The following is a 22295-nucleotide window of genomic DNA, read 5'->3' on the forward strand; positions in this document are numbered from 1 at the left end:
GCTCCTCGGCAAGAGAGACTGATGTAATGGCGTCGGCTGCCTGTTTTTATACCCCTGACGAACTGACGTCAGTCCTGAAGTGACAGCAACCGATGCAGAAATACTAATTCTCTGGTATTCGGGTCGACTGAGGGCTACCTGCAGGCAGATAACTCAAGTGTGATGACTGCAACAGTGAAACATGAAGAACATCCTGTGGATTCCTGGCATACCTCTCTGTATGCTAACAGTAGATGGGGCAAATATTTGTCCCAATCTCTCTTAACTGGTCTGCAAATCCCAGTAGCATGGTATTTAGTGTAGAGTTGAACCTCTCCACAAGACCATTAGTCTTGGTGTGATAGCAGGTGGTCATTACATGCTATACCCCACAACACTACCACAGACAAGCCAGCAGGTCTGACATGAAATTGGCACCTCTGTCAGTCAGTATTTCTCTCGGGAAACCTATCCTGTAGAAAATCTCTAACAAAGCATTTGCCACCTTCTCTGCCTCGATGGAGGACAGAGCCACCACATCAGGGTATCTGGTAGCATAATCTACTACCAACAGGATATACTTCTTCCCTGTGGAACTTGGGGTACTCAGAGGCCCCAAAATATCTATAGCTACCCTCTGAAATGGCTCCTCAATCACAGGCAAAGGCATCAATGGAGCTTTGACCTTGTCCCCTACCTTGCCTACCTTTTGGCACAGCTCACAGGTCCTGTAGTACTCTGTTACATCCCTTGCAATCCCAGGCCAATAAAAGCTCTGCATAATACATCTTTTGGTATGCTTTATCCCCATATGACCTGCAAAAGAATGCCATGGGTTATGGCTAGTACTGTCAGATGGTAGGCTCTGAGCAATACCAACTGCTGTATTACCTCACCCTCTAGTCCTCCCTCAGGGGTCCACTCTGTACACAGTAACCCTTTTTTCCAGCATACAGACTCCCCTTTCCTTGACCATCAGGTGTCTCCTTAGCCACCTCCCTCAAGCTTCACAATGGAGGGTTTGAAAGCAAGATTCATAAGGTACGGTCTGAAAGCTGAGTCTGTCTCAACTCTATCTTTGAAACCACTGCCAGCTCCCCTTCCACAGGAAGCCTAGTATCTTCTAACAGCGGCACTTCACTGTCAGCCTAGGTTCTACCACTCACCTCTATCCTTGCAGTCACCCTGTCCAGGCGAACATCAGTACCTAACAGCAGCTGTAGCTCACTTTCACCCTCACTACTACAAAGTAGCTCCATCCCTGAAGCAGCCACATCACCAGCTGCAGCTTCAGGTGTGGGGTCTGTCTGGGTCTTCCCCAGGCTACCAGACCTACATGCCTGTCTCCAAGCTCAAACGCATATAAACGCATGCATACAAAGCACTGTATTATCAAAATAATTCCCTATCAAGACATCTGCAGGAATATCCTCAAACACAGCTACCTGCTTCCTTCCTTTTCCACCCTCACAGTCAAGGGGAACCCTGGCCAAAGGTATTTGGAATGGGATCCCTCCTAAAGCTCTGACTGGAGTGGACTGCCCAAGCAAGTACTGCTCCTCTTTAACCACTGCAGGCTTCACAATGGTTATGTCAGAGGCTGTGTCTTTCTTAGCAGTGGCCTGTCTTCCATCCACTAAGATAGAATGCAAAGTCTGGTGATAGTTTGGTACCCCTGGTGTCTCCAGATAACTTACTAATGGCATGCTGTTATTCTTACTTGCTGGTTCCCTCACATTTTGTTCACCACCTTACTTCAGTGGACATCTATATGCTACATGGCCCCTCTGGTTACATTTAAAACATCTAACCCCTGCTCCTGGTTGTTTACCTGAACTTTGGCTTCCCCTGTTATCAGCAGACTTTGTTGAGGTAATTTAGGCTGTCCACTATGGGTTCCCTCATATCCATGTAAAGCACTGGGTATCCCTTTTTTGTGCAGTGATGCCCTGTTTGCTAAGTAGAGACCCCCTTTTCTCCCCAGCTCATCTGCAGAGTTACACTCCCAGTCTGCCAACCAGATTCTCATGTCCTCAGGCAAAGTACTAAGGGCTTGTTCCCTCACCAAAAAGTCTGCCAGTCTTTCAAAAGTGGTGAGCTGACACCAACTCACCCACCTATGAAAATAAGTGCTTTACTCAGCAATATAATCACATATGCTTTCATTTGCCTTGCATCTATACTCAAGAAACTTTTTTTATGTAAGCTTTGGGTGTTAACTTATAACAGATAAATAAACATTATTTTACTCTATCACAGTTTAAATAATAGTATCAGACAATTTAGAATGAGCAGTTACAGCTTTCCCATGGAGTATGGGGGTCAGGAACCATACGCAGAGCTCTTGGTTAACATTATACTGTTTACATACTCTCTCAAATATATGAATAGAACTATCAAAGTCATCCCCCTTTGCAAATTGTGGTTTTCCCTTCCCCATTACCTCCATGACCATGATGAAGGGTCAGCATTTCTCTCTCATGCTGATGCTGCTTCTCCTTTTCTTCAGCCTCCAAATGCCACAGTCTCTCTTCGATCTCCAAATCTGGGGACCCAAGTTGATAGCAATCTCTCATTTGACAACCACGTGGCCAAAGTGGTTAGAAAAACATTTTATATAGCCCACCTAATCATGAAGGGATTCACATCTAGATTAGGAGAGGTCATCGTGCCTCTTTTCTCATCCCTCATCAGGCCCATAATCGAGTACAATGCCCCTTTTGGGATGTACCTTACCAAACACCTGCAGCAACTGGAAAGACCCCAAAAGTACCTCACCAAGAGGATCAAAGGGCTCAAACAGATGCCATATGCTGCCCGGTTAAAGAAACTCCAGCTCTACTCAGTGGCATACCGCCTGCTCAGAGGTGTCCTGTGCCTGACGTATAAGGCCATGTCCAACCCGGAATTAAGGGACATGCTGCACCTCAGAAAATCCAAATCCCATCGAGCTACACGCTCGAGAGACTTGAACCTCAGCACTGAAATAAATAGGACATGCTGGAAAGACAGATTCATAACCCAGAGGCTCCCTTCACTCTGGAATAAAATCCCAGTCCAGGTTAGGCAGAGTCCCTCACTGACTCTCTTCAAGAGGAATCTTGATGAGTGGATGGGAGATCGTAGGTTTACCCCGGGTATCACTTCTGTGTCACTGTTAGACAGAGGCACAGTATACTAACCTTGAAAAAGGGCATAGCAAAATTAATTTAAAATGGGTGGCGAAAGCCAAACACACTCTGGCTAGGCTTATAAATGCCCTAGGGCAGATAGCCTAGTATGAACCTATGAACCTATGAAATGCAGCAGTCTCTGTTCAGTCTCATGTTGACACTGCTTCTCCTTTTCTTTGGTCTCCAAATGTTTGGCCTCCAGTTCATGCTGACGCTGCTTCTTCTTTTCTTCAGCCTCCAAATGTCACAGCCTCTCTTTAGTCTCCAGTTCATGCTGATGCTGCTTCTCCTTTTCTTCAGCCTCCAAACGTTTGGCGTCCAGTTCAAGTCTCTTTAACCCGAGATGGATTTTTAAATCCTCTGAGGAAAAGGTGAACTGTCATGTTTCTGAAGGCTGTACATCCCCAACATCTGACTGGTTGTCCTCCTAGCCACTGGTCCATGCTGCAACTGTGATTAAAACTGAACTAAAGAAAATTCCAAAGAGATGCATCTGGAGCGTTTCTCCTTGGGTGTCTGCTGAAAACAGGCTCTGTCCTAGTCAGACTTTCCCAGTTAACAAATGTTAAATAAAATAAATAAATGAAAAATAATTTCCTCTTTAGTTCGGTTAGCATGCACCAGTCCTTTGGCTTTGTACACCTTGGCAAGCTGGTTCATTGTCAGCTTACCATAATCCTCTGCTGACATCTTTGCCTGCTTTCTCAAAAACTAAAGCAAATTAACAAAAATGAATAACACTGTTGAGAACACGAAACTCTGAATGTTTACCTTGTGGCTGTTGAGAGTACACACACCTTCAGTGACGACTGCCCACAGGCTACTGAAGTTCAATTAGTATCCCACTACTGCCAAGGCAGAAAACAGGAACCGTCACTGAATTTTGAACCACTTTTATTCCAAGGACTTAAAAGGACTTAAAAGGCCAAATACGGCTCAGACCACAAAAGAATGTATGTACGGTTTGTAAAAGTTTTTACATAGGTAAATCCACCCGTACTCTAAGAAAAAGAATTTATGAGCATATGTACGAAATAAGTAAAGGGAAAGAGTCCAATGCTTTTTACAAACACTCACTGATATGTAAAAACATGAGCATCAAATTTGCTGTTATCGAACAGGTAGTGATCGATCCTAGAGGGGGTAACTGGGAATCCAGAGTGGAATTTAGGGAGTTATATTGGCAACTCAAACTGGATGCCAGTAGACCCCCTGGTCTCAATGACAGCATTAGCATACAGAGTGTGTTGAGATTAAGACAAGCTAAGTTATAACAGCAAGTAGCAGATTCCCTCAAATGACACATTCTTTTAATCAAAGTTGACTTCAAGACAGGGATTTGGCAGGTTCCTCTGAAATAAAAAGAAAGAAAAAACCTTTTTTCATTGATATAAGAACATAATTTTTCTCTAAGGTTATGGTTTGTAATTTATATTTTGTTTATAAGGAAGTTTCTGTATGAAAAAATTATTCAATGGTTTTTTGTTTTACATGCATTGTTTTTTAACATTGTATAATTTTGATTACTTATGAAACCGCAACACTTAGGTGAATTGTTTTTACATCAATTGCATACATAAAGAAGGTGTATTTTAAATTTTGGGAGGTTAAACACTCCAGCATCTGTTTTTAATGATATTGTTTAGACATCTAGGGGGATAATTTAATAACATACATGCACACAATTTTATACACTTGAGAGTATTGTTGGTTAGGACATACTCTGTTTGTAAGTTTTTAGGTTTGCATTCAATGTGTTACCTTTAAAATTAATTGAAAGGGTAATTAGAGGTTAATTAATGTTAATTAATGCTCATTGACATGAATATAAAATGAGGGCATTAGAAGCAGGAAGTTTGTTCTGAAGAAGCTTTGTTACTTAACAAAGAGAAAGCGCGCTCAACTTCTACACTTGTGTTTCATTTTTTTTGTGGTCTGAGCCGTATTTGGCCTTTTAAGTCCTTTTATGTCCTTGGAATAAAAGTGGTTCAATATTCAGTGATGGTTCCTGTTTTCTGCCTTGGTTTGGATCTTCTTGGTTTGTGTATCGTTTTTTGAAAAATCCCACTACTGCCACCAATATGTGAAGGCTTCTGTACCCAGGCAGTAATCAAGGAGCTTCAGGTCTCACCACTGACATTGGTGGGAGATGGTCATTAAGAACGGATATGGATTTTCACATTTTTTTCGGACGCAGCTCTCTGCATGAAGCACACTTTCCCCCAAGATCACACAGGGAAAATGCTCCAGACCTGGGGCTGGACTCTCTGTGTAACCAGATCCCAAAAAAGAGTCACTTTGGAGCACTATGTCCTGATTTCAAGTAGCTGACACACTCACACCTGCGTATTTCATTTTCACACACACACACACACACACACACACACACACACACACACACACACACACACACACACACACACACTTCTGGACACCTGGGAAAGGCTGGCACAGATTTATTAGCTATACTCGTTCTGCCCAGACTATAAGGTAATCATGGTGCCACCGATCAACTACTCTAAGGCTGTTACAAAGGTATCCAATTATACTGACTAAAATTAATACTAATATAAACGGTAGAGTGCAACCAAAGCAGAAGGCTTTTTGGAGTGGCCAAAGCGTCACTAAAATAAGCACAAGTACTCTCAATTATAAGTACTCTCTAAAAGACCAGCCATAATGAAATGTATAAAAATATTTAATAATAAATAATAAAATAGAAAACATGAGAATACTAAATATATAAGCACAATAAACACCAGAGTTTCAATCACAGGAGACATAAAAATAACACAGTTGGACAGATTCAAACAGATGCAGAAAAACAATACTTAACTAATTTCACTGTATTCCCTGACTGTCTAAAGACTATATGATATTTAGCTAATTTAATTAATACACTAAGGCAAGACAGGATGCTGAGATGCTTTCTTCTACAAGGCAAGGTGATGAGCATCTAACTAAACTGAACTGAACTAACTGACTGTGATAACAAAACAAAACAAACTGCTGTGAGAGTTCCATCATCTCAATGCTGGTTATATAATGACATCTCATTTGATCATCTGACTCTGATACAATACACAGAGCTTTGCTAAGATCTGTTGCAGCATTTGAAAGCTATAGAACAATTTCAAAAACTTCTACTCTTCTCTTCCAGAATTCTCTGTTTAAACATATACATTTAATCAGTTATAATAACACTGTTGACACATCTTCAATACAAGCATCTGCACAAGTCAGCAGGACAGTCAAATGACACAAAACTACCCACAAAACTCCAGCCAACCATGCTGACACACGTTACACATGCGCTTACCCATTCTTCCCGGCACAGATGGCAATACCTCACATCGTCACATCCCTCATAGAGGAATTTGAAACAGACTAAAGGGTAGCCAACTGAGAGGCCACAGAAGATTGAGCATTGGTAATAGTGGTCTTGAAAGGGATTCTGAAAGTTCCTTAATCAAATCCCTTTGTAGTCTCATAAATTGTGCCAAATAATTCAGTGACCTGAGGGCAAAGGTCACTGAAGCATAGACACACTTCCCATACCTATCCATCACCTTAGACTCCCTGTTAGGGGGATGGACAGAGGAACATTGCTCAACAAGTTCCTCTCCAGTGAAGGAGTTCTGAAGGACCAACCATATCTCTGCTTAAGGATATTGACAATGTCTCCAAATGAGAAATCTACCAGAGGTGATCGTAGGTCTCCTACTCCTTCATCAAAATCAGTATCCTCCAAGACAGACTCCTGCGGAGAGTCCAAGTGCCTCCTCTTGCACTTCCTCTTCTGAGGGACTTCCTCTATGGGACGTTCTGGTTAAGTGTCAGAAGAAATTGTAAAACCCTGTTCGGTGGTTTGGATGCCTTCAGCTGGCCATCCCTGTGGTATAGAATGATGTGACTCTAAGTGCAGAGACGTCTGGGAACTAGACTGGAGATCCAAAGAGGCTGGATTCATCTCTCCTGTTGGAACAGAAAACACCCTCTTCACTACCTCGAAGGCAGATTGCTCTGGAAAGAGAGAAGACAATGGTTCTTAAGAAGACAGGCTTCTGGACAACTGCCTCCATCTACCCTAAGAGCAACCCCACAGACGCAGAAGTCAGAGCTGAGCTATCCCATGCTGAATCTCTGGGGGCAGAAATGGCTGCAAAAACCTCAGAGTCAACTCCAACACCTCAGAACTTACAACGCAGCTTCGGCTCCAACAGTCATCCAGATCTGAAGAAGTTGGAGCAGGCGTGCTCACAGAAGTCTTCGGCTCTGAAGATAAAGGTATCTTCAGATCTGAGCCAGATGGATCTGGAAGGTTCAGATCCAGGGGCTCTGAAACAACCAGTGGGATTACAGAACGAGCAAATAATGGTGGTGCAACAGATGAATGGGTTCCCTGACCCGAGGGGGTAGGAGCTGGGAGAACACCAATCTGGATCTGTGCCGAGAGGAATCTCTTCATCATTATGTCTACATGTTCTTCAGTTAGACTCCTGGAAGAACGAGATGAGGCAAGGGACAGTGACCTGGAATGACATCTCTCCAGGAAGGGAGAGGGAAGCCTAGAAGACAGTGGATCCATTGTCAGAGAATATCTTGTTCTAGTCAGTATCTTCAGATCTGAAGGGCTTGGATCTGAAGATTTTTTTCGTTGGATCCGAAGGAGAGAGGATCTGAGCAGAAAAAGGAATCAAAGAAGTAGATGACCTTAGAGACTTAGTCAAGGTCTCCTTAATTTTAGTTTTGGGGGCTCAGCCCCAGAGATAGCCTTTCTGAATAAAGATAGAAGCAATCCCTTTAAATTATGTTTTTTTTTCTATTAGCTACAGCCCTAGGATTGAAATTTTTGCAGATAGTACAGTCATCTTGAAGGTGTCAAGGGCCTAAACAATAAATGCATAAAGTATGGGCATCTGAAAGTGGTAATTTATGCCCACAGTTTTGAGATTTATTGAGGCCAGCAGGCCCTTTCTCAGACATGAAGACTTTCAAGAGAAAACTAGAAAAGAATGAAAGATTTTTTTTTTTTATCAAAAGAAAAAGGGGGAAGGAAATACCAGCAAAGGTATGAAGAACTACTGAGGAGTTTACAAGAGAATAAAGTTATAGACTGTAAGAAAAAAATACCAAAAATGGCAAAACAGAATTACAATAAGTGTAAAAGATAAGGGAACAATATATTAAATATATATATACATATATATATATATATATATATATATATATATATATATATATATATATATGGGAAGAGGAACAATAAAGAAAAAAACACTTATCTCAATAAAAGCTCAAGAGCTCAGGGTGACCATGCCTTTTCACAAAAAGTGGCAAACGTAAGGGAGGAGCTTGACAGCTTTTTGGTGGCCATGACCTTTAGTAACAGTTGAGTTGGATCTGAGGATAGGATCTGAACCCAACAGTTGAGGATAGAATGAAAATTCACAACATCAGATATATTGGTTTAGGACTCATATGCACAAGTTTGCTGGGTCTGCTTTTGACAATTGTCCATCAAAAAGTCTACATACAGAGGGTTGTGTTTTGATGTCTCACAGAGGTTCAAGCAGGGGCATCACATCCAAGGTATACCTAAAATGATGGGTGGCAAGTACAGACATGAGTAAACATGAATCATTGCATCAAAAAGAGCAGTTTTGAATGTGTGCTGCAGAATCCTCATCAAATTGGACAACAAAGTTGCAGCAAACCAATTAGCTGGGGTAGACAAGATCAGCACAATGAGCCCCAGAAAGAACTTTCTAACACAGTCTAAGGATGGTAAATGATTAGGTTCTCACAATCTACCCCCAGACCCTCACCCATAACATACCAGTGTCACAGCATTACATCAGATGTATATCCTGGTCTTAGGCAAAAAGAAGCAGCATTCTACTCAATAGAAAACTAATTCAGGCAAATCCAGGATATTCAAAATAATAAACAGTGTATAAAGTTAATAAATTCTTCCTTCTAATAGTCAAGAACCTGAAAAATAAAGCAAAGGGAACACTCCTGGGGAGGGATCTTTGTTGCTTATCTTCAAAGGCTTGGCCATGGTAGGGCTCCTGGAATTTGTGGCAAACATGCACATGATTAGCACAGAGCATTGAACTGACAAGGACCTGTACACTGACACTAATGCCCAGAAGGCATCATACAATAAAAAAAGGCTTGTAGTAGATCCTCTAAAGAGGTTGATGTGGGATAACTCTTGCAGCAACGACTCTAGTTCCCACAAGAGAGTTGAACAAGCCACCAGTCTCTCATACCTGAGCAGTGGACCCTGACATAAGCTCACCCTCTGACTCCTCTTCAACAAAGACTTACCAACCTAGCTGGGGCAAGACAGAGACACTAGGGGAGGAAGCCTCAACCCGAACTACCATTGATTCTTGACAAAATAACTCCAGATGACAGTCCAATCATATGGGGGAAGGCAGCATCAATACCTTGTCATGTACCCCACTGGTGATAGCCAGGGGAGCTCCTCTGCCAAACTTCAAACCCCCCCCCCAAAAAAAACAGGGTCTGGAATGGGACTGAATCCTCTCAATTCAAGCACAAACATTACCAATGAGAAGTCCATGCAGCCATGCAGCCATGGGAAACATGGATTTATCTCTGGGAGGACAATGCCCAGCCAGTCCTCACAAAGAATTTTGAAGCACTAAATGTGAAAACTAACTTGCTGGTCAAACCGAGGAAGCCCCTCTCTGTGCCCACGAGTAGCCTCCTTCTACCAGTTATAGTCCAAAGACAAGGAAAAAGCCGGAAGACAAACAGTGTTTTGCTAATAAACAAAAAGGGTTATAAATGGACAAACTTTCACAGGTAATAGCAAGGAATGAGATCTGAAATGAGCTACTGGCATAAAAATGCCAGGCAAGTGCACATATACAATTGATGTGTGACATTTTTCATAACAGACACACAAGCATATCTGGGCACACGAATTCCCAAGAAAAGAGATGGTAAATTCTGAGTGATGGAAAGGGGATCAACCAGCCAAAGACCCATCCGAGAGTGTCCTAATGTTACCCAGTCTGGATACCCCAACTGGGAAGCCCAGGGACCCCTCTTGTATTCAGTCTTTATCAGTGGTCTCCTCTTCAATATTTAGGGATAAAACATATTTTGTAAGCTCACAACTTCTCATCATGCTTGATCTAATTTTCAACCTGAAAATCCTTGTAAGAAAATCTCAACAGAAAAGCAAAACTCCAAACCTTGTCTGAAAAATACCATACAGTGTCACTGCCACTAAAGGAACAAGGATTTTCTGGGCAGTTTAACAGAGATGGTCATGGTTACCTAAATATATACATATACATAAATACGTACACACACATATACATATGTATATAGATATATATATATATATAGAAATACACACACACACACACACATTATATATATATATATATATATATATATATATATATATATATATAGTTTAACTTCAGAATCCTGAAATATCACAATCTTGAACTTCATAATCCTGAACCCAAAATCCTGAAAATTCAAAATCCTGAATCACAAAATACTGAAAATATACAGGACACAAAGAATGACAATATTCCAGTACAAGGACACAGAGAAACACATACAAGACAAAGGATAGCACTTTTCACCAAGTATGGGCAGGGGGCAAGCCCCCCTGCACCCCCACACCCTCTGCTAATTAAATATATAAACTCCAAGATTGCACTCCACAGAAAATAAATGGCAGACATACCATCACATGTGTTCATGACTGCCTGTTGTAATCTTAGTAACATTCCCTTTTAACTTGCTATATACTACAACATAACTCATGATAGTGTAGTGAAGTGCATTCTTGGAGTCGATATATTTAAGTAGCAGTGGGTGTGGACGGCACAGCCCCCCCACATGGGAGGTGCAGGGGGGCTTGTCCTCCTGCTTTATATTTGGTGGAATGTAATCTGGTTTGTGTTCTCTATAGTCTTTTGGGATTCAGGATTTTGAATTTTCAGGATTTTGGGCTTACAGATTATGAACTTTTCTGAAATTCAGGACTGTGATATTTCAGGATTCTGAAGTGGAACCATAGATATATATATATATATATATATATATATATATATATATATATATATATATAGAGAGAGAGAGAGAGAGATACACACACACATATATAGTTATATACATATATATATATATATATATATATATATATATATGTATATATATATATATATATATATATATATATGTATATATGTATATATACATACACATCTATAGATATATATATATATATATATATATATATATATATATATTTTTAATATATATATATATATATGCAAAGATGTCAATAAACATACATTGACATCTATGCAACTATGTTTTAACACTTTCAAGTGAAGACATACATCTGAAGAAGACAAATGGTCTGCAGGCATTTCAATACATAAAACACAGAAAATGAAACACAGAAAAAAACAATTATACCACTTTCTTCTTCAAATGTGATTAATGCTTGTCCTCCTTTTACAGAGAATGCATGCAGTGGAGTAATAAAAAAACTGCACTGGATACTACAAAGAGCATCATCCGAGTGGTCACAGCTGATATCTCTGTCTTTACGTATATATCTCACATTCTTCTGGTTTAGTTTTGCTTTTATCTGTGAAGGAAAAAAATCCATTTACTATTTCACTTTTGGTATCCACAAAAGTGCTTTATCAAAAAATATAAGCATGCAAAGTTAGGAACAGGTAAACTAATACACATCATAAATTGAGAATCTAATTTACAATATCGTCTGCTATGTATAGGCATACCCTTAACATATCCTGAGTTCTATATTCACCTCCTTGTATCAAATGGCCTTGGACTCATAACAGTAAGCTTGGCAAATATTACTTAATGTATGATATCACCCGAAAGCATTACAGTAATCAGCGGTATATACTGAATTTACAAAGGTACTTAAAAGTCCATTTGTCTGATTACCTTCAATCTTTCCATCGCAATCCAAATGAATTAAAAAGCCTGCATGAACTGCATCTGACTAAAGTACCTTTTAAACTAAAAGGCATCAAGTTCTGATGAGGAACAGGCCATTAGACTACTGTTATGACAGTAAAGTTTCATTACTTTAATTTTGGTTTATATTTGAATCCTGCTAAAAATACTGCTGAAGAAAGAAGGTTAGTGCATTTTTTTTTCTTGTAACACCCTGCAAACTGAAGAACTCTAATGAATTAAGTATGTGATAGATGGTATTATTTACTATAGGCATTAAATTGGTTCCTGACTGAAATCATTTTCTTTCTCTCATTCATTCTTTTAGATGTGCTTAATTACTTAAATTAATTTGCTGGGACTTTTTCTTCATACCTAGAAGGCATGGCCAAAGTGTTGGTATGTTTTAATATTACATTAATAAAAGAAAAGTTTTTACCTGCTGCCAAAGTGTGAGTTAAATTACACTACTATTATGAATATGCCTACAAGTAAAGGCTGTTGCCATAAGGTATGACAAGTAAGTAACATTTCCATTGCCTTGACGATGTAATGTTTTGCATCTGTTCCTAATTTTCCACACAAGATTTCAGTATCTAAACAGCAACAACCCATTATATTGGTATATCTAGAAATACTGACAAAGCATCGAGAGGTTGTATTGATTGTCCAGAGCAGTGGATGTTGTATCATTTCTAACAACTTACAAATGAGAAAGTACAGCACTTAATTTCTGGTAATGACAGAGTAAGGTGGTTGTTCTGTCACTTCTGATAGTAACAGCAGTTTAAGGGAATATTAACTAGAAAATTGCTTTTTCACTGAAATCTATATAAGAAGTACAATTGTTGCTACACAGTTAATATTGAATGTCAAATATTTATTTATCCTTCATTGACCAGATTAGTCCCACTACGCTAGCAGCCTCGTTACAAGGGAGACCAGAGGCTATATTTATACTACTAGGGAAAATTTATCCAGGATATCTGGTAACTTCCCCTACTCTTTTTGATAGATGCCATGAGCTCTTTTACATTCACCTGAGCTACCACCAACTCAAGCAGATGGGGACTCAGTTTAACATCTCATTTGAAAAACAGCACACTCAGGAATGCAGCACCACTCCTTATGCTGCACTGCAATGTCAGCAATTGATCTACTTGGTGTGGGAATAGAACTCATAGCCTTCTACATGAAAAGCAAGAGTGTTATTTGTTGCGTCACTGACACTGGTAACAGTGGGAAGAGTTAAAGAGGAGAAAAATACCTGTCAGGAAAAAATGGGCAGGAAACGGTGGTGGTGCAGATAAAATGGACAGCTTGCAGGAACCCAGTAATTGAGGAGAAGGAAAGGAAGAAGGCATCACAATGAGAAATGTATTTTTGGAAGTAATAAAAATGGAAGGTTAGAAAACTGCACAAATTACATAGATACAGTAATTATGTACATACCATAATACTTTATCCTTTCATCCTCATTTATCTGATAGGATCTGTGGGTCCTCAAGCTGCTTGATTGATCCAAGACTACAAAACTAGTGCTCCAACTTAATGCTCCTTTAATCTTTTTCTGCCCATAATGCACCTACAGGGCAAGATACCTCAGATGGAGTTTGCTGCCCAATAATGCAGAGAAACATATTATAAACCCCTGAAATGAAAGACATGTCCTTTAGAATGAGAAAAAGTAAGGAGGACATTAGTTTGGATATTGTATTGAATGGATAATGATGAAAAGATCCAGCATTATGGCAAGTGCATAGCTACTACATCCTTTTCATCCCATCTGTTCAATCCAACTTATGGGTGAAAATGCCCAGCTGCTTAGTACTTGGGTGACATCATGACAGGAGACCTTTAAGGATAGTGGCTCTGAAGGAAACCCTTGATCTTGAAATCATGTTCGGTTTATAATGTTTAGCAAAGGTATGTAAGGTAGACCAGGTAGTATCTGCACAATTTCATCCACTGAGGAATTTATGAAGAAAGTGACAGATGTGGCTACCAACCTTGCAGAATGAGCTATTGATGATTTATGGAAGAATATTCAAATGCTGTACAGATGTCCCCAAAAAGGGATTTCTCTTTTCACAAATCCCACAGCTGGATTTTGAAAGGACAATGGACATTGACTCTGGGACCAAAGAGGCTTTAGATAACATTGTATCTTTCTCAAGTGGAGTCTTTCAATAGGTATCATGAGAATCATGGATGCCATGAGACCCAGAATCCTGAAGCATTACTGGTAATCACTGAAACTGGAGAAACCATGTAGTAAACTTGAGGGAGTAATGGTTTATAAGGGATAATCCCACATAATGAGAAATTAGATCTAGCACCAGATCCAGCACCCAAGGTGAATGCAAAAGATGAAGCCAAAGAAAAGGGAACCAAACTTCTTGGGGCCAGAATGGAGCAAAATGGATGAAATCAGACTCCCTTGTGAAGAAACTTGATTACCAAGGGCATCTGGGGAAAGAATTAGAAGAGACCCAGGTGGCTAAGCATACAGAAGAGCATTCCTTGGTGACTGTCCCTCTGGAGGGATCAGGGCATACAAACTGCTGCCCTTTGTGCTGAAAGGGGAATCAAAAAGATCCCAGTGGGAGAGGCAGCAGCTGAAAATCTACTATACTACTTGGGGATTCAGAGACCACTTGCTAGGCAGAAGAAAGTTCCTGCTCAATTTGTCCACTAGGATGCTGGATCTCCCAAGGATATGCAGTGCTGTCAGAAACCACTGAGAGGACATGGCCCTTTGCCAAACCATCATGGCCTCTCAACACAGAGGACAGGATCAAGTTCCTCCTTCCTTATGCAGATATCCCACCATTGGCATATTGTCAGTCTGTATGGTAATCACACCTAGGGAGAAGATCCTAAAATCTCTGCAAAGCTAGGAGGACCACTCTCACTTCCAAGACACTGATGTAAAGACTGGCTTCATTCCTCAACCAGGTACCTTGGACAGTCTTTCCTCCAGACCAAAAAAGAGGCATCCATAGTTACTGTGGCCTGGGAATGGGAAAAAACAAAGGGCTGCCCTGCCATGACCATCAGGGACTCCAACCATTGAATGTGACAGCGATAAATGCCTCTCAGAAGCACTGGAAAGTCCATGGGATGAATAAGATAGGCCCAGTGAACTGCAAGACTCCACTGTAAAACCATCATGTGGAACCCTGTAAGAGGTATGAGACAAACAGAAGCTGCCATGTGCCCAAAGAGATGAAGTATCAAACAAAGGGCCTGGAAACCTGCAGAATGTACAAAGGGCCTGGAAACCTGCAGAATGTGAGTAGACTTTAGATAAAGTGAAATTATACTTGAAAACAGCAGCTTGGTTAACTGAGTCTCCATATTCAAATAGCACCTGATAAATTCAAACACTTGAACTGGTTCCAAGCAGTCAAGAGTCAGTTGTCCAAGATAGAGAAGACCTGGAACCCTTGCAGCCTGAGCCAGGCTATTACTACTGCAATGCATCTGGTGAACACCCAGGGAGCTGTGGTGAGACCAAAGGGCAATGCCTGAAAATGATAATGATTGGCCTTCAGCTGAAAGTGCAGAAATATTTTGAAGTGCTTCTCTATCTTGATGTGATGGTAGGCATCCTGAGTACATCCCGTCATCCTTTCTCAGGAGATGTAGAATAGATTACACCGTGATTATCTGGAATTTGGTCTGTTTGACAAATTATTTTAATTTTTTAGAGATCCAGAATGCACCTGAGGTTTTGTTTTTTCTTTGAAACCAAAAAGAATCTGAATAGACCCCCAGATCTTCACTAGTTTGGTGGGACCTCTTGGAGGACTCGAATGACCAGAAGTTTTTGAATTTCCACTCCTGCATCCCTTCCCTTCTATGGCAGCGTGGAATGTCCAGAAGGGTTTTTTGTAACTCTTTTGAGGGTGAATGAAAAGGAAATGGTATAACCTCTGGACGCTCAAAACCCATGCATCTGAGGTGATGGCATCTCAAGCTTCTGTTTGGAGATCCATTGGCAACCCTTCAGGGGCAATGGAAGGGTATACTGAAGGAAGCCGCGTAGATGCCCTGGCTCTGCAGATCGCTTCTGCCACATGGGTGATGATCATTATGGTTAACCCCCCATCCTGAAGGTGGGGGTGGGGCTCCTTTATTAGGAGTGGCCTGGAAAGGTTGTTTCACTTTGAAAAAAAAATAAGATGCTTCCTGCACCTCTAGTTCCTGCAGAAGGACTACTGATGGGTCAAGAAATGAAATCCAATGACAGACAATGTCTTTCTGTCCTGTTCATTCTTAGTAAGTGACTCCTCGAACTTTGGGCCAAAAAGGGAGGAACAATAAAAGGGTGAATTAACAAAGGATGCATAATGTCCTGTAGGCCTCATTAGACAGCAGCCTCATGGAGACATTAGATATGGATTGCATAACAGAGAGTTGGGCCTCCAGCATCTTCTGAGCCTCCGTTGTCTGCTGAGTCTTGACAACCTTTGACACTTCAGCTACAAGATCTCAGTGAAGTCTCGTCAAGTGGGCAGTATAATTCAATGCATTTATGGCGAAGGTAGCCAAAGCACAGATGCAATTTTCCAAACAGTCCAAGACCCTAGACTGCCTGTCGGGCAGATGGACTACTGAGGCACAGATCTACTTTCCAAAACAGTTTGGGAACCCAGACTCCATACTGGGCAGAAGGACTCTGAGGAATCCTCCTCAGAAATGTCCTTTTTATTGACTGCTGCAATCAAAATGGTATCCACAGATGGACACTTACTCCAGTGAGGTCTGTCTTTAAGAGGTGCCAAAATCTTGTCTGATTTCTTGGGGATTAGTTCCACCACACTGCATTCTCTCTAAACCCTCTAAGATACTAGGTCTGTAAGAGCATCTGAAGGGGGCCCACCTAGGATGTGGATGGGCCTGCACAGAAGGCCTACAGGACCACTGATTCATCTGCGGAAGGGGCTTCGGTGGTCCAGCCCCCATGCTGCCTCAATAATTCCATCAAATCACCAAAGGAGGCATCATTGTGGGGGATTTGGGAGAGCAATCCCCTTCATCAAGGTCAGTGTCCTTGTTGAAGCATTCCTCAGGGGGATTCAAGTGCTTCCTCTTGTACTTCTTCTTGCCATGCCCCTCCCTAGATGGGGAAGTAGGAGGGAATACTTTTCAATACTTATCTATGTCAGCCCCAAGAATTCCTGCTATTTTTGGTTCTCCCAAATTGCATAAGAGTTTAGTTGATCCACCACTTAGGCCAATTGTTGATGGGAGAGGTTCCATCACGTATGCTTGTGCCAAGGACGTGGATAATATACTGAAACCATTTATCCAAGATGAGCCACAGATATGCAAAGATTCCTGGAGTTTTTTAGAGAATATTAATCATGTTGAGTACAGGGAAGAGTATATTTTCCTAGTCATAGATGTTAAAGATCTATATACTGTCATTCCCCAACATCTAGGGATTGAATGGACCAGGAATGTTATGCTGTATAAAAAGGCAGACAACACAAATATTAACCTTGTCGAGACCCTTTTAGAGTTAATTTTATCTAATAACTATTTGTTATTTAAGGGTCAGTTTTTTCTCCAAAAAACAGGAATAGCTATGGGGTCTCCATGTGGAGGCAGCTTTGCCAATAGTGTAATGGCCTTTTGGGAGCGTAATATGCTGTTCAACAATCACATGTTTCAGGAACACGTAGCCTGGTACACTAGGTATCAAGATGATATGTGTATTATTTGGAAGGGACACATTGATCTGATACCTACTTTTATTAGCAACATAACAGCGATGACGGATTTCCTTGAATTCACATACACCATAGGAAAGGAGCAAATTAATTACCTTGATGTCACGATTAGCAAGGATAAAGATAATAATAGATTTAAATCTATACTTTACAGGAAGCCCACACATTCCAACAGTCTCTTGCATTTTACCAGCAGCCACCCTTATCACCAAAAAAGAGAGGTGGTTAAGGGACAGTTTGTAAGGGCTGCAAGGATGATTTCCGATAATCAGGACTTTCTGCAGGAATGTGGTATTATAAAATCAATGTTCTTGAATAGGGGATATCCTGAAATGTTAGTAATAGATATTATTAACGAAGTAAGGACAAAAAGAGATTTAGGGCATTTTAAGCCCCTTTTAGGTGGTGGAACTATAATCAGGGTGGACGGTGGACTTTCAGACAATAATTCACATAGTACTAACAACATGTCCCTAAGTCTCAATTTTCTATGTACATATAGCATTGATCATAAAAGCATTAGAGATATTATCACTAAGAATTGGAGTATTATCTTAGAAGACCATGCTCTATGTAGGATGATAGGATTTCAACCCAAATTTACTTACAGAAGAGGTCCCAATCTCAAAAATGTGGTTGAGATGGGTAGGAAAAATGTTAAAGTGGGGAGTATGAGCAAATGCAGAATGTGTCCACAATGTAGATATATTCTACCAATGAATAAAGTTACAATTAGAGGGAAGGAATACTTCCTTAAGGATAAATTTAATTGTGGAACAAAAGCTGTTATATATGTTGCATTGTGCGAGAGGTGCCCCTCCTTCTATATAGGCAAAACTGAAAGGCAATTTAGGAAAAGAATTTATGAACATCAGTATGCTATAAGTAGGAGGGACACCAGTAATGCACTCGCAAAACATGTTGTAGAATATCCAGCGCATACATTCACTTTTGTTATTTTACAGCAAGTCCAAAACGATATGAGGTGGGGCCCATGGCAGCTAAAACTGGAGGAACAGGAAGTTGTATGGCAAATTAGAACATCAGCCTATGTTCCACCAGGGTTGAATGAGTATGCCTCTATAAACTGTATACTTAAACTAAAAGCATTGTGTAGGTAATAACTGTATTCATATAAAAAGTTAAACTTTTCTATTTATATAAAAAATGCATAGAACACAGTTTAATTAAGTGCATTTATTAATGGTTTGTTTGATTGCTTCAGTGTTTAAAGCATTTTTAAAATTAAAAATAAGGAAAAAATAGATTTTTACCTTATGTGTTAGATAGTGGTAGGAAACAGGTTGAATTTATTAGTTATATCTATCACTAGTAGTTGATTATTTTCACATCACAGCATACTGTTTTTAATGTTTTAATGTATTATGTATTGTTTGGTTGATCTTTAATACTTTCATTTTGTTGTCTTGATGAATAATCAGATGAATTCAGTATACACTATTATGTATTATAAATTTAATGTATAAGCATGTGGTATACATAACATAACATATTACATTTTTCTAAAAAATAACACCTTGATTAAGCAAGAATATTAGGTAGAAGTAGGGGTGAATTAATGTTTAACTTGGGTGAATGTATACGTATATATATGTTGTTTGGTGACAGCAGGGGGCATTTTTAGATGTTAGGCTGTTTTTTGTTGTTTATGTATTCCACAAAAACTGTTGTTGAGTGGTTTTATATAGTAAGATCTATAACCATTGGCGTTTTTAATTTTATAATTTATTAATTGAATTATTTCAGCTAATTAGTGTTCGCCAATGGGGTAAACCTTTCTTAATTTGGATTTTATATAAATATGAGGCTTAATGTCACAATATTTTTGTCTTTTGTCTGATGAAGGTCGGGTATTAACCCAACCGAAAGCGCTTACAATAAATTGTGGTTCTGTCCACGAAGAAGTCTGTGCTGTGTTTGCTGTTGGCTGTTTTACTCACTTTTGCTAGTGTTTGTGAAGTGGGAGGGAATACAGAAGAAGCATGGGCCGCTGAATGCAGGGGAACCTGGGGACCTAAGTGTACAGGATGTCCCAGAAATGACTGACATCGATCTGCAGGCACAGACCACACAGACTGGGGTGGATCCAAAGACACTGGCAAAGCCCCCATCTCAAAACAGGACAGAAACCTCTCTAGGACACTGAAGGCTAACACCAAAGCTGGACAACTTGACTCAGTGTTCCTGGGATCTGGAGACCCAAGCGAGACACTGGTGCATGGTGCTGACTTGATTAGTTCTGATTAGTTGATTAATTCAGCTAGAGAAAAAATTCACACACTACAGCAACAAAACAGTTCACACCACTTTAACATTTAAAAACCTATAACATAAAGGAACTGCGGCAAGAACACCAAGACACAGCAAAAATCTCAACACTAGAAATAACACTAAGTCTTTTACTAATACTAATAAAACTAATATCCTACAATTACTGGATCGAATCCCTTCCCCTTCTTCTATGATTGACAAGACTGGCTTTATCTTGCCCACTGAAGGGACTCCAACAGTTACACAGGAAGTGGCTAACCCCCAGTCCATAGTGGTTGCATGGACCAGAGGAAAAAGCCGAGTGATCTCTGGAACCAGCTGTGGCCACAGCACAGTCACCCACCTCTGGGTGTGGCAAATTACCAGCCTGCTATAATGGCAAAAGCTGCTTAGTTAACTTTTTTGTGTGGCCGGAAGAATCTCCAACTAAGGGAGTGGTAGTTTGATTCATGAACAAGCTGAATATGATGCTTGCTTCCCAAGGAAGCTTAGCAACAATAGTCAGTAAAACAGGAAAGTAGCAAAAATCACCCCCCCCCCCCAACAGAAAACAAAGCAGAAAGCACTTTAAATGCTTTCCTAGAGCCAAAAAGTAAAATATGCATAGTTTCTCATCAGAAAATGTAGTTTTAAAAAACTTTTATCAGCTTATAACCAGACAGTACAAAAAGTGCACAACCATTTAAAATTGCATAACATTAGCAAGACTGTCAAGAAAGACTTTTCCAGAGCTTTAGAGTTGCTTTTTTTAATTAGTTAAACAACTGTAAAAGTAATGCGGAAGTTTATTCCCTGAAAGAAACATCTGCACAGCAATGGAACAGCATTAGCCAACCACCGATCCTCGAAAGGCCACAGATAGGTGCTCATCTCGGCAGAAAAGCTGAGGAGGACTTGGTGCCTACAACTGTTATTCTAGTCAGCTTAGCTCAAGCTGACTAATGGCTTGGGTGCATGGAAGGTGCACTGAAGCTTTGGAAGCTGGACAGCTATTATATTCTATGCAGGATATAACCCGTGTAGCTTTGGCTACTGCAACAGTGATCAATACAAAGAACATCTTAATGTTTAATTAATTCACACTATGTTTGTTTGCTTTGCATCTCTTTTTTATGACAGGATGAAAGAAATAGTGACATACTGGTTATAAGTTACAAACAAAAAGATTACAAGAACAAGATTAGCACACAAATAGAGTGGTATAAAGAAGTATCAATTAATTACCAAAAACTCTCTCTTTTGCTCTTCACATATTTGCCTTTTCTTCCTAATTGTATCCTTGAGCTCTGCAATCCGCTTGTTGGTATCACTGTTACATTGCTTCTGCTTGTTTATTTTTTTCTGTAGATTAAAAAAAAAAAAGCCACATTATGCTTGTCTACATTTTTTAGACATATAAACACAGATACGTCCAACATAAATGTGGGTGTTCAACATTACCAAAATAACCCCTGAAAAACATGATGAATTACTGTTGCAAAACATGCTTCCTTTATGAAAATTAATTATTAAATAATTAGAATGCTAGAGGCCATGGCCTTAAATGGTTTACCAAGTCATTTGTTCGAAGAAATCCATGCATCCAAAATATACATCAGGTTTTTCATTAACACTTGACAAAGAATTGAGAAATTACATATTACATGTTACCCCAGCCCATAAGATTAGATCCTCAAAATGACATAACTGTTTCCAGTTACTCACTTCAAATGAACGAACTGAGAAAATTTGTACTAGAAATAATATGAGACCATTTTAATGACAAAGATTTAAAAATAAGAACATTCTTAATTGCTTTATAAGGCTATTATATGCTGATCCTATACAACATAAAGGAGAGTATAAACAGAGAGAAAGAAAGAGAGGAAAACAGTATGCATTCAAAATTAGATCCATTCACATAATATATATATATATATATATATATAAATATTCATCTATGTTTTTGTTTTGTAAAGACAGGGGCCAGAAGTCATAAACAGTGTTTTATTGTGACAGCTGAATCCGCATGCTGAGAAGCCACACGCCAGTGGGGGCAATTCAGGGACACACGAGTGTGACAGACACACGAGTGTGACTACAGAAAGCAAAGAAATTTTGGAAGGCACAG

General features: G+C 39.9%; 1 protein-coding gene across 1 annotated transcript in view; it reads right to left on the reverse strand.

Annotated features, from left to right (window-relative positions):
* Positions 1-22295, reverse strand: part of NMI (N-myc and STAT interactor) — a 579174-nt gene that overhangs the window by 261316 nt on the left and 295563 nt on the right. Inside the window, exons 5-6 of the mRNA XM_044074881.1 lie at positions 21410-21526; positions 11637-11811 (exon numbers count right to left, since the gene is read on the reverse strand). Coding sequence (XP_043930816.1) covers positions 11637-11811; positions 21410-21526 — 292 coding nt within the window. The remainder of the gene's footprint in view (positions 1-11636; positions 11812-21409; positions 21527-22295) is intronic.

Source organism: Protopterus annectens, chromosome 6.part0, assembly GCF_019279795.1.
Source record: "Protopterus annectens isolate FY-2018-M chromosome 6.part0, PAN1.0, whole genome shotgun sequence".
Lineage (NCBI taxonomy): Eukaryota > Metazoa > Chordata > Ceratodontiformes > Protopteridae > Protopterus > Protopterus annectens.